The sequence below is a fragment of the Rutidosis leptorrhynchoides genome, chromosome 6 (genome assembly GCF_046630445.1).
Source record: "Rutidosis leptorrhynchoides isolate AG116_Rl617_1_P2 chromosome 6, CSIRO_AGI_Rlap_v1, whole genome shotgun sequence".
Taxonomy (NCBI): Eukaryota; Viridiplantae; Streptophyta; class Magnoliopsida; order Asterales; family Asteraceae; genus Rutidosis; species Rutidosis leptorrhynchoides.
In genome coordinates, this window is record NC_092338.1 from 41,363,769 (window position 1) to 41,377,334 (window position 13,566).

The 13,566-nt window shown below is 33.4% G+C and overlaps 2 protein-coding genes across 2 annotated transcripts; both read left to right on the forward strand.

Annotated features, from left to right (window-relative positions):
• The first annotated feature begins 2,372 nt into the window (after positions 1–2,372).
• Positions 2,373–6,515, forward strand: LOC139853586 (putative protease Do-like 14). Its single transcript, XM_071842971.1, has 11 exons — positions 2,373–2,431; positions 3,007–3,144; positions 3,632–3,726; positions 3,806–3,988; positions 4,067–4,194; positions 4,704–4,915; positions 5,300–5,381; positions 5,502–5,644; positions 5,727–5,847; positions 5,958–6,050; positions 6,153–6,515. Exons 1-11 carry the CDS (start codon positions 2,373–2,375, stop codon positions 6,267–6,269), a joined length of 1,371 nt encoding a protein of 456 aa, XP_071699072.1. The 3' UTR covers positions 6,270–6,515.
• A 1,444-nt stretch (positions 6,516–7,959) lies between these two features.
• LOC139853588 (autophagy-related protein 18a-like) lies at positions 7,960–10,811 on the forward strand. The gene is made up of 4 exons (XM_071842972.1): positions 7,960–8,706; positions 9,345–9,537; positions 9,818–9,944; positions 10,112–10,811. Exons 1-4 carry the CDS (start codon positions 7,960–7,962, stop codon positions 10,203–10,205), a joined length of 1,161 nt encoding a protein of 386 aa, XP_071699073.1. The 3' UTR covers positions 10,206–10,811.
• The last annotated feature ends 2,755 nt before the right edge of the window (positions 10,812–13,566 follow it).

A 13,566-nucleotide genomic window follows, 5' to 3' on the forward strand; every position in this document is an offset into this window, starting at 1 on the left:
CAGCAGATATCTTGTTTCTTTTTTTCGTTTTCCTTATTAATCAATTACACCGTTTATTAGTTCCTAGTAGTTGGCAAAGTCATATATCTTGTCTTGGTAATTCGTTTATTGATTTTGGGTTGTCCCTGATCGAGTAGTATTTTAGAGAAGGATAAGTAGCAAGTGGAAACAGAAAAAAAATGGGTTAAATTAGTTAAGGTCTGTAAATTAATCAGAAAGGCAGGATTGGAAGCATGGTTAAGGGTGTTAGCGTGTGAGCGAGGGGTCTCGGGTTTTAGACCAGACTGAGGCATTCTTTTTTATATAAATCAAAATATTAAAGGTAGCCTTTTTATTTCTTTTATTATATTATTATTATTATTATTATTATTATTATTATTATTATTATTATTATTATTATTATTATTATTATTATTATTATTATTACTATTACTATTACTATGATTATTGTTATTATTGATTGTTGACATCATTATGCTAAAATTAATAATATAATTATTATTATTATCACTTTAATCATCATTAAGTAATATAATTAATACTATTAGCACTATTATTATTATTAGTAATATGAATATAGGTATTATTGTTATTATTATGAAAATGATTATTATTATTATTATTGTTATCATAAAAATAACACAAACTATTATTAATATCATTAATATAGGTACTATTATCGAACTATAAGTATTAGTATTATTATTATTGTTGTTATTATTATTAACATACGTAATATAATTGATATTATTATTATTAATATATATTTATAATTTTTACTATTGCTATTATTAAGAATTGTTATCATCTTATTAAAAGTATCATTCCATTATCGTTAAAACTATCAGTATCATTATTATTAGTATTATTACAAAGTATTAGTTTTATTAACATTAACAATATTATTATTAAGTAATATGAACATTATCATTATTATTATTATCATTATTATTACTTTTATCACTACTAATATTATTTTAGTGTTATTAAAATACTACTTTAACAACCAAATGATATTTATATATAAATATATTTAATATACATAACATAACAAAATTTAATATTTTTATGTACAAAATGAATATATGAAATATATATATATATATATATATATATATATATATATATATATATATATATATATATATATATATATATATAAAATATAAATAGGATATAATTAGTAAATTTATATATATATATTTATTCGATTACAACTATCTATATTAATAAATATACAAATGATATAGGTTCGTGAATCCGAGGTCAGCCCTGCATTGTTCAGATTCGTCATATGTATTTTTACTACAAAATACAGTATAGTGAGTTTCATTTGCCTTTTTACCCTTTATATTTTTGGGCTGAGAATACATGCACAATTTTTTATAAATATTTTACGAAATAGACACAAGTAATTGAAACTACATTATATGGGTGAATGATCGAAGCCGAATATGCCCCTTTTGCTTGGTAACCTAAGAATTAGTAAACCGATCTACTAATTGACGCGAATCCTAAAGATAGATCTATTGGGCCTAACGAACCCCATCCAAAGTACCGGATGCTTTAGTACTTCGAATTCGTTTTTATCATGTCCGAAGGATTTTCTGGAATGATAGGGGATATTCTTATATGCATCTTATTAATGTCGGTTACCAGGTGTTCACCATATGAATGATTATTTTTGTCTCTATGCATGGGACGTATATTTATGAGAACTGGAAATGAAATTCTTGTGGTCTATTAAAATGATGGAAATGAATATTTATGATAAACTAATGAACTCACCAACCTTTTGGTTGACACTTTAAAGCATGTTTATTCTCAGGTATGAAAGAAATCTTTCGCTGTGCATCTGCTCATTTTAGAGATATTACTTGGAGTCATTCATGACATATTTCAAAAGACGTTGCATTCGAGTCGTTGAGTTCATCAAGATTATTATTAAGTCAATTATAGTTGGATATATTCTGAAATGGTATGCATGCCGTCAACTTTCGATGTAATGAAATATTATTTTTTCAAAAACGAATGCAATATTTGTAAAATGTATCATATAGAGGTCAAGTACCTCGCGATGAAATCAATTGTAATGTATTCGTCCGGATGGATTAGGACGGGTCATTAAATTATGCGCACCCTCTTGTCACACTCCCTGTTTGAACAATTTGGCAGAGCCAAGGATTGAACCCGGGTGGTGTGTTTCATTAGGCAACTCGGTGGCCACTCAGGCAAGCCTGGGTGGTTGGCTATGTTATTTTTTAGATCTAGCCCGAATGACTCATAAACTAAATTTTTCATTATATCTAAAGCGTGTAGTGAGGGATCTTTATATTATAGGTAGCCAGTATTTACTTCACTCGACCCAAGCAATGTCCAAAGAGTCCCATGCTTTTCTTGGTCGGACCAAGCCACTAGCGATTTCCGACAAGTTTTTCCTAATTTTTAGAACAAGAAGTGGAACTAAAGTTTTCTTTATCTTGTCCTTAACTAATTCATTTGTTAAAATGAGGTCAAAGAGAATTTTTTATGACAAAATAGAAAATGCTTTATATGATTGGTCATATAATCGGGGTTAAGATTTATCGGGTGGAATGTTTTTATTTAAGAAGGTATAATTGTGATATGCAAAATTGCAAACGTAAACTATTGATTGTTTAATGGTGGATGGTCTTAAAACTAAAAATAGAAAAATCGTTTCCTTAGGACCTGAAATGCATAAGAACGTTATGTAAAGGGTTGAAATAGTACCTTTTTCGTTTTCTAGAGGACTGGATTTGCACGTTTGCAAGTAGTTCGTATAAAAAATGTAGTTTCTTCCTGTTCACGAAAATATGAGGGTTTTCGTTAGGGTTCTTCATTCATTGAAATCCTGAGTCATAAGTTTGATCTCTTCATCTAATCATGAGACATATCTTTGTAAGTTTCATCTTTTCCCGCACTTCATTAATATCCGTTCGTTTAACTTATATTTAATAATTTACTGAATTATGCTTACAAAATTAGTTATACCATTTCTGTTTTAAATTATTATTTTTTGCAGCGAAAAGTTTCATTATTTGAAAAAAATTCAGTTTTCCGCTTAGTAGCATTAGCTGCTACCGGATCAGGAGTTGCCTATCAACTTGATACAAAAAATTCAGGGTCAGTTGCAAACGATTATGATCCTTGTTAGTATATGAAATTTTGTTACAGTTTGTATATAACTATCTTAATTCAGTTCTATTACTTCAGTAATTTGGTACTTTTGATCTAATTAAGAGATTATAGACGTTATATGAAATAGTGTGTGAACCTGTAGATACCTACCATTTATGCTACTGGAATAGAAATTAGAGTAGATATTTTATATAAGTTTTGTGATGTAGCTAAGTGATTTAGCATTTTAAATTAATATAGGTTTCAACTAATTGTAATGTCTATGTCTATATGTTAAGTTACTAGTAAATTACATGTATGTCAGTGTGGATTTCCATATAATCAAAGTGTTCCTATTAATAATAATTAAGAATAAGAATGTGACTGGAAAAGGGATTTGTGAGCGGTTCCTACTTATATTTCTTCTTCTTTCTACTTCTGTCAACTTTTTTTTTTTCTCTGTCTGATATTATCATAGACTTCTTCTACACAGGTCGGTACGAGTTTCCATTCCATCCTTTTCACCATGGGCTTTGCAAGATATTATTCCCAATTCTTCGTTTCCTTCCTTAGCTCCTTTTGGATACGGTATGCCATTTAATTCACTTTTGTTCAAAAAAGTTAACACATGACGGCCTTTATGATCATTTGTGTGGTGTTCTTGTAGGAAACTCTCCTTTATCTTTTACTAGTGCCAACATTGCATCTGCAGCTGATGTAAATAATGGAGTGCCGTTCAAAGATGCAGGTGCATCCCCAAAACATTGCTGTGGGTGTTTTGGCCGAGATACAATTGCCAATGCTGCTGCTAAAGTTGGCCCTGCTGTTGTAAATCTTTCAGTTCCAAAAGGTTTTTTTTTTTAAAAGAATTTAAATGGCAACTTGAGGACTTTGTTAGCCATGTTAATGAAATAATAGTTGTTTTAAGGTTTCCATGGGATGACTGTTGGAAAGAGCATTGGATCTGGAACCATAATAGATGGAGATGGCACCATTTTGACATGTGCTCATGTGGTGGTTGATTTTCAAGGCTTTACATCTACATCCAAAGGAAAGGTACACTCTTCATGATATTTTCATGCATGATATAACTGTTATAACGGTAATTAATGTTATTAGTACTATGAAAACAATCAGTTAGTCTCTTAAGTGACATTCATCACCCCATGTTTTATAGCTTGTGTCGAAACTAAATGTGTTGTTAGAATGCACAACAATATGGTACCAAGTCTGACAGGGTGATAAGTTATAATGGGTGTTTTGGTGTGCATATTTTGAAAATGATTATGTGATATTTAGTAACAATGTTCAATGGTTCAACCGTAATAAGAGTGGACTCTAGAAAACAATGTTTTGGATGTACTTTTGTTTTTTGAAATTCTGATAATGAGATAACCAGATATTTGAGTATTTGCTTAATTTTGCATTTCGTAAAAAAAAAAATTAACTGGATTTTTTTATACCTAAATGACATTATGTTAAAAAGTTTACTTCGTACGACAGTACGTCAGTACTAGTTTTCAATCACCAATAATATGCATCATATACTCACATTATTATTGCAGGTTGATGTGACATTGCAGGATGGGCGTACTTTTGAGGGTACAGTGGTGAACGCCGATTTGCATTCTGATATTGCTATTGTCAAAATAAGTTCTAAAACGCCACTCCCTACTGCAAAACTCGGGTCTTCAAGTTCACTGCGTCCTGGGGATTGGGTTGTAGCCATGGGCTGCCCCCTTTCCCTTCAAAACACGATCACAGCTGGTATAGTAAGGTACGGTAAATTATAAGCACGATTTAAATGCTGTTCAATAAGAACTTGCTCCATGCCTAAGTGTACGATATACTAGGTGGAACTTTCAAGCTTTTAACCTTCAACTCATAACTTGGTTTATCTTTGTTATGTTTAATTTGAAGTGGGCCAAATGAAAGAGTCAGCTAAATTTACTTGATGCATTAGTTACTTATAAAAAAAAGTTAAAGACGGACAAGACAATGTTTGTGGATAAACGTGAGGGCCCCTTTTCGACCCAAACCTGTTTTGACCATTACCTTTGACAATTACCTAACTTACTACCTCTAGTGTAATATGGTATGCCATTAAAGTATTATTACACTTTACAACTGATTTTGGCAAATGTTGTTTGTCTGTTTTTAGCTGTGTTGATCGTAAGAGCAGTGATTTGGGTCTTGGAGGAATGAGAAGAGAGTATTTGCAGACTGATTGCGCCATAAACGCGGTACTGTGGTTTTGATCATTATCTTATTTTTGTGAGTTTGTAGTCCATAGAATACTGTTGTCGACCGTTGGCGAGTTCATTTTTTTCTTTGTTATTGAATTTATGATTTTATTGGTACAGGGTAATTCTGGTGGACCGCTTGTTAATATTGATGGAGAAATCATTGGTGTTAATATTATGAAAGTACTGGCTGCTGATGGATTGAGCTTTTCTGTACCAATCGACTCGGTTTCTAAAATTATTGAACATTTCAAAACAAAGGGGTAAACATTACATTTTACTAAATTATTCAACTTTAAGCATATGGTTGGCATCTCAATATATGATTGTTTAAACTTCATGCAGGAGAGTTGTGCGACCTTGGCTTGGTCTGAAAATGCTTGATTTGAATGAAATGATTGTTGCTCAGCTCAAGGAAAAAGACGAGTTGTTCCCTGATGTTACCACAGGCGTTCTTGTTCCAATGGTATGTTCTTGTGTGTGTATCTGATACGGGTCGAGTTGACCCACTAGTAATTTGACTTTCTGAATCATAAAAGCGATATTACTCAACTTTCTGAATTTGTTTCTTATCAGGTAAGCCCGGGATCACCTGCTGAACGAGCTGGTTTCCATCCAGGAGATATCGTTGTTGAATTTGAGGGGAAGCCCGTTGGAAGCATTAAAGAGGTATAATTCAACTGCAAACCGAATAGTTGACTTTTTATGCACATAATACACAATAGTTGAACTTTGTTTTTCGCTTGAATTCTTATTTATTTATTATGGCAGGTGATTGAGATCATGGGAGATAGAGTAGGAAAACCGATGAAAGTTGTGGTGAAAAGAGCGAAAGACAAGTCTGTTACTTTGACTGTGATACCAGAAGAAGCGAATCCGGATATGTAGATTTATATGGTGCACATGCTTACTTGGACGATCCTAGTCAGCATGAGGAAAAAGAAACAAGAATGAAGCTGAATGCATCTGAGTACAAATCTAACTTTAATTTGCATTAAGTAGGGAATTAGTGGTCCTGACTTTGCAGTTTTTGGGCTGCTTGCTTTATATAAGAGAGTTGCTACTGCTATTTCTCATCTTACTACTCATGTTAAACCTCATTAAGCTATTTATTACATGATATACAATACAATTGTGACCTTAATCACTCGAAAGAAAAAAGTTCAAATTTATAGAATAACTAATCACCCTCTAGTCCAATCAAAGTTCAGTGTTACCTAAAGGATAAATTTGTATTTCAAAGTGAAAGGGTAAATTTGTCTTCTTAAAGTGAAAATGCTGGAGCCAAATAAATATTACTCCCTCCTATATTAATAATCTATCTATCTTTTCTGTTTTGTCTAAAATTAATGTCAATTTTCATAAATAGATAATAACTAGTTACCGAACCCTCGCTTCGCGCCGGGGGTTCGGTTTTCAATGTATTTTATTGCGTTTAGTAAAATTATTTTGTGGCTAACAATGATGTCGTTGAAGCGCAACTCGAGTCGAACTAAAAGGTATAACCCGTGAGAGATTTAAATGTTATTTTAAATTAACAATATATGTGTATCTCCGCGTTTCGCTATGAAATTGTCGACTTTTAAAAATTTAACGCAAAATCAACGTGTATGAAAAGTACCCCAAATATTTAGCGTTTTTTAAAAAGCGTCCGTTTTGCGTATAGCTAGTGACATTGTGTTCCTAAAATTATTTCGAGTTTAACGATGGTGTCGGAAAAATTTAACTCGTTGCGAGCGAGAAGATATGACCCGTTGAATATTTGGGTGAAGTTTATTTAAGATTTTTTTATGAAAATGGTTATTTGACACTTTACCCCCTGTTTGGGGGGTCGATTTGAATTTTTCAAAAAAGTGTGGGGACGTTGTTGGTAAAATGAAATTTAGTTAAAATTAAAAAAAAGAAAAAAAGTGAAAAGTCGAAAATGCACCTGATTACTATTCATAATGTTTGTCTGTTAGTTAATATGTAAATAATTGGTTAGTTTTATATCCTTAATTTATTTAAGTAATACAAAAATATATGTAAAATAAAAAAGTACATGTGATAATTTTTTTTTTAAAAACTGTGTATGTTTTTTATCTGAGCACTATTAAATTAACATATAAATTGAACCAATGACTAACAATAAACATCGTAGAATTAAGATCTTTTTTTGTAAAGATCAACTTATTAAAATTTTCTTATCATATCTAAATAAAATAAATATAAGTACGAAAAATATATGAATATAAATACTAAGGAATAAAGTAAAGATGATGATGTAAACTTATTTAGTGAACAATTTAATTTTTATAGGTTTATAGATATCATGTTATTGTCAAAAAGATTTTAATAAAGTTTGAGATTACAATTTGCTCGAGAAAAACTTTGAAATATTTTTTATGCGAAAACAAAAATATCTATATATTCTGAGAAAATAATACGGAGTAATAAAAAATGTAGGCAGAGCCCGAGTCACAATTTTTACTATTATTTTTTATTTTTATTTTATATTTGCTTCCAATCAAACAATAACTTCCAAAAACAATTCTTCTTCAACCTCCTCCTTAAACGACACCGTTAAATCTCAATCTACATGACTGCAATTTCTCCAATAAACCTAATCATGGACCACCAGACATCATCTCCCCAATCCTCCGTACATCAATCACTACATACCACCACTTCCGCCGCCGCCACCGACGACCTCCCTACCCTCCTCCACCTCTCCTTCAACCAAGACTCCGGATGTTTCGCCGCCGGAACTAACCACGGCTTCCGTATCTACAACACTGATCCATTCAGCGAAATTTTCCGGCACGAATTCGACACTCCCGGCGGTGTCGCTGTCGTACAGATGCTTTTCCGGAGTAACATCCTCGCCTTAGTCGGCGGCGGACCTGAACCTCAGTATCCGTTAAATAAAGTCATGATTTGGGACAATTATCAGAGCCGGTGTATCGGCGAACTATCGTTTCGATCGGAAGTTAAGTCGGTTCGGCTTCGGCGTGATCGAATTATTGTAATATTAGCTCAGAAAATATATGTATATAATTTTGCGGATTTGAAGTTGTTACAGCAGATTGATACGGTTATCAACCCTAAGGGATTGTGTGAGGTGTCTCATGTTAGTGGAATGATGGTCTTGGTGACTTTAGGATTGAGGAAGGGGCAAATTAGGGTTGAAAATTACGGTTCGAAACAGTCGAAGCTTATAATGGCGCATGATTCGAGAGTTGTGTGTGTTGCGCTTACGAATGATGGTAAGTTGATTGCTACTGCCAGCAGCAAAGGGACGTTGATTCGGATATTTAATGCTAGTGATGGTTCGTTGATCCAAGAGGTATTGTCAATAAAAGCTGATTATTGAATTTTAGTATCACAAATCACAATAGTTTATAGTTTATTTAATTGTGATAGAATAATAGGTAGTACTTGTGTGATTTACGATTATTTAACTTGCCTTGCATGAATTAGTGGGTTAGTTTGATTTTATAGAAGGTTTAATAATCATATTGAAAACACATGCACATATTAATTATGGAAGTTGGTGTAGATTGTAAATTTGTAATGTAAGGTGGAGAATTGGGTGGTAAGGAAACTTTAATGATTGAGTTTTTGATAGATATTCAGGCCCCGTTTGGCTCAGGAAATTTAATGGGATTCCGGCAGAATTGGAATTGAATTTAGACACGCATGGGATTTCGGCAGAATTGGAATTGAATTTAGACACGACGCGTCGACGCGTGTCTAAATTCAATTCCAATTCCGCCGGAATCCCGTTGGATTCCGTGAGCCAAAATGGGGCCTTAGTTAACATGTCAGGGGCAATTTGGTTATGAAACAAAAAAGTGACTAAATTGGCCTTTGTGAATATGTGATTATTCACGTTCTTGTTCAGCTTATGTGGATATTAATTATCTTTTGGAGTCAATTTTTTTTTCCTTTTCTCTTAAAAGTGGTCATGCATGTTGGATGCAGGTTAGGAGAGGTGCAGATAGAGCAGACATCTACAGTCTTGCTTTCTCTACTAACGCTGAAAGGCTAGCTGTTTCAAGTGACAGGGGAACCATTCATGTTTTTAACTTAAAGGTTGATTCCGGATCAACGCAAACTATATCAGACCAAAATAGTTGGCCTCCACCTGTTGTTTCGCATCTGTCATTCATTAAAGGTACTCTATCACTCGGATCTTTAGGCTTTAGCTCTCAATCTTCTTTGTAGACTTGTCACAGGGTAAAAATGTCGTTAAATTAAAAGATAGATGATTCCTGAGTACTATTATATATAAGGGGTGTTTGAAAGAATGCTTCGAAAAATGGTTTTAGATTCTGGTTAATCAATCAAATATGAGGTAGTTATTAAACAGGGTGCAAGAGACATAATGTTTGAATGCACTTTTGCTGTTTGGAGTGTTAATAGTTCGACTACTAATTTGCGTCTCTTTCTTGCAGGTGTGCTACCAAAATATTTCAGTTCAGAATGGTCGGTGGCCCGTGTTCATCTCAATGAGGGTTTGCAGTATGTTGTAGGTTTTGGTCACCAGAAGAACACAGTTGTGATTCTTGGAATGGATGGGAGGTAATAAATTATTAATACCAATATATTACTATTTATGCCTATGCAATTTTGTTGTTGATAGAACAAATATACACGTTGAATGTATATAGATCGTATACTATTGCAATCAAAACTTCATCGATAATCTATTTAGCAAGTGACACAAGCTTAAATTTGCGTGTTTGCAGCTTCTATCGATACCAGTTTGACCCACAAGTTGGTGGTGAAATGACAATGGTGGAAAATCACAATTTCTTGAAGCCAGATGAAACCCTGTCTTGACAAACATTAAGGTGGCCAAAAACACTTTTTATCTTTTGTTTCTCTCATTACTCTCAAGATGAGTGTATCTAGTAGCTATGTGATTAAACAATAAATGTGGGTAGTTTGCGTGTGTCAATTTGTAAATATTTATACTTTACTTTGAAGATAGGCTTTATCCTGGTAGAATCTATAAGGAAAGACCATTTTAACCCGTTCACTTAGAAATGGGTTGGTCTGTAAAATGCTGTCATGCGAGTTGAAAGTGACACTATATGTTCATAATGATCAAGAAAAGGGGACAGTGAGTTGTTGGCCGAACTGATCCTCACTTGTTTGGACCCATATCGAAATTATTTTCACTTTAACCTCACTTTTTTTGACTCCCAAAACACATGATTATGATTTGAGAGTAATAAATGATGGTCAATCGAAGAGTTTAATAGTATTTAGTAGTTTATCGAAAAGGTCGAGAGGATGACTTCTCGTCCGGACGAGAAGAACAAAAAGCGTCCTTCTAAAGCCGGTTAATGGGTTTTCTGCTTGTTTTTGTCACTTTTTGTGTGATATCGGGTATTGGTGATTTAGTGTGTTTGATATAATGTTTTGTCTGTATGTTTCTCGGCGTTCTCGGCATGGTTATTTCTTTGGTTTAGATTGAGTTTTTGGGTTTTGGTTTCGTTGGGCTCGTTTTGAGTTGGTGTATAATTAGTTTGGTATAGGTTGGTTTATTTATTTCGAGCCCTTCTTGATTATTTCCTATCTTGTATCGGTTTGTAGGTCGTTCATCAATGTCCTTTAAATCGAATAGTAATCGTTATTTAAGCACAACAAAAAGAAAAAAGAAGAAGAAATTTTTAGTAGGGTTTTTTATTTTTAAGTGGGCAAATATTTGGGAACATGTACGTAGATAACATTAAACATTGTGAAAAAATGAAAATGCTAGTGGGTATTGTTTAACTTTTTTCTTTTGGTAAAATAACGATAAAATTGTAACAAAGTCTTTTCATCTAAAGATGAAAAAGAAGAACAAAGATACAACATATTTGGAAGTGTTGTTAGGCTAGGAAGGAACCCTAAACATTAAATACATAGTGAAAGCTAACTAAATTCAAGCCGTGAACAACCAGATTAATGTAACGATCCCGAAAAACATTCAAAATAAAAGAACAAAAGCAACACCTAAATTGTCTAATAATTAGATAAATAGATTTACGATTAATTAATGAAGTGAAGTAAGATAAAAGGTAAGAGGACTGAACTCTGGACGTGCAATGAGTTGTCCCGTTTACATAAATCACGAGAGGGAGGGAGTAATTTGAGGGTATTGATACGTTTCTCCTGCTTTGTCTCTTATTCACAATCTTGTGTATTTATTTATCTATAAACAAAATCATGGATTCTTTATAGAGAAACCAACCCAAAGTGTTGTTAAAGTTGGCACCATGGCTCAGCCACCCCCACCAAATGGTGCGTACCCAAACCAACCGCCACCACCCAATGGTGCGTACCCAAACCAACCGCCGCTACCCAATGGTGCGTACCCAAACCAACCACCGCCACCAAATGGTGCGTACCCAAACCAATACCCCGGTCAACCATATCCGCCACAACCAGGTGGTTACCCACCACAAGGTCAAGCATATCCGCCAGTGCCACAACCAGGTGGTTACCCACCACACTACGAAGGTGAAAAAGAGAAAAAGAAGGATAAAGATAAGGACCATAAGGACAAAGATCATAAAGACAAAGACCATAAGAGCAAAGATAAAAAGGATAAAAAAGATAAGAAAAAGAAAAAGAAGAAGAAGAAGAAAGGCATTGGCGGAACATTGGTTGATATTGGAGTTGGAGTCGGAGCTGCGTTACTTGGAGTAGCGTTAGGAGAGGAAGCCGAGGGAGGAGGTGGCAGTTCCAGTTCGGATTAGTTCGGTGACGCTCTTCTGTTTTAGTCGGGGTATTCATGTAATTTAGTATAATTCTTTTCTGTTAATGCTCTAGACTCTAGTTGTGAATTATGAGTGTGATAGATATTTAAGCAAAAACATGTAAAGGATCCATTCATGTTGCTTTCTTTTAATTCTTTTTAATTTCCATTCCAAGAGTTTCATTTTTGACATTATGTAGTGCCACAAAAAACTATCAATGAAAATTGTACGTGTTAAAAAGTAAACTGATTCTTGGATCCCCAAATCCGATATGTTTGTCAAGACGGGTTAATGTCATGCAAGAAAATATTCGAATCTCCGAATATAGGTGATATATAACGTATGTTGTGGATATCACACATGATACAAACTATGTTACAGAGTTGCAATATACCCGTAACAGTTTCTTTTTAGAAAACAACTTTTGGTGCATACAACAGTTTCTAAAAAAAAGAGAATCTGAGAAAAGTCCCCGTATAGGGTATGTTTGGCAAAACTAGCTGGTAGCTGAAACCGTTAGCTGTTAGCTGGTAGATTGTAGCTGATAGCTGATTGCTGTTAGCTATTAGCTGGTAGCTGAAACTTTTTATTTATATTTCGATGTTTGGTAAACTAGCTAGAGCTGTAAGAAAATTGGTAAATGACTAAAATAGACACAAGAATGAAAACACTTAATATCATCATTTTAATTATACGAATCATAATCATTAATAAACAGTCATGAACATAATATAATAATACTAAATTATTTTGCACCGTTTGTACGTTCTTAGGCCTTATTTTTTTGATGAAGTGTCAAATTGGTAGATATAGTTAATTGTTTTTTCACAAAAAAAAAAAAATGCATAATGGACATGATTCGGGAAAACAAGTAAAAGAGAGAATATCATATAATAGTATATATACATAGGGGCAGGATCAATGGGGAAGTAACCAATCGGGGGGAAGCGGGGGAAGCAAATTTTTTTTTTTTTTCGTTTTTTTTGGAATTTTTTTTTCCGGCATCAAGATCACACGAAAATATGAACATTTAGAAGAGACACTTCGTGATGAATGTTATTATTTAGGCGGGAAAACGATCGACAAAAATAACATTCAAGATAATATTGTTCGTAAAGAATATGAACGTTTTTTTTCTCCATGTTTTGTGAAGTAAAATTTAGCCCGATTTAGAGTTTAGGGTTTAGGGTTTAGGGTTTAGGGTTTGGTGTTTTGGGTTTATTCCATAAACCCAAAACACCAAACCCTAAACCCTAAACCCTAAACCCTAAACTCTAAACCGTTCGTGTTAAAAACTCAATCTAAATCCTAAATCTAAACCCTAAATCTAAACCCTAAACCCTAAATTTCTAAACCCTAATATCTAAACCCTATAAACCCTAATATCTAAACCTCAATAGCTAAAACCTCAACATACGCTCGAAAAACACGATAATTGTTATATATTACTTCTT

What these genes read in the sequence shown, in the direction of transcription:
- LOC139853586 (XM_071842971.1), top strand. Translation starts at nt 2,373, where the DNA reads ATGTCCAAAGAGTCCCATGCTTTTCTTGGTCGGACCAAGCCACTAGCG. An exon ending in CCACTAGCGATTTCCGACAA is followed by an intron (nt 2,432 to 3,006) that starts GTTTTTCCTAAT and finishes TTACAAAATTAG; the next exon opens with TTATACCATTTCTGTTTTAA. An exon ending in CCGTTGGAAGCATTAAAGAG is followed by an intron (nt 6,051 to 6,152) that starts GTATAATTCAAC and finishes TTATTATGGCAG; the next exon opens with GTGATTGAGATCATGGGAGA.
- LOC139853588 (XM_071842972.1), top strand. Translation starts at nt 7,960, where the DNA reads ATGACTGCAATTTCTCCAATAAACCTAATCATGGACCACCAGACATCA. An exon ending in GCATCTGTCATTCATTAAAG is followed by an intron (nt 9,538 to 9,817) that starts GTACTCTATCAC and finishes TCTTTCTTGCAG; the next exon opens with GTGTGCTACCAAAATATTTC. An exon ending in ATTCTTGGAATGGATGGGAG is followed by an intron (nt 9,945 to 10,111) that starts GTAATAAATTAT and finishes GCGTGTTTGCAG; the next exon opens with CTTCTATCGATACCAGTTTG.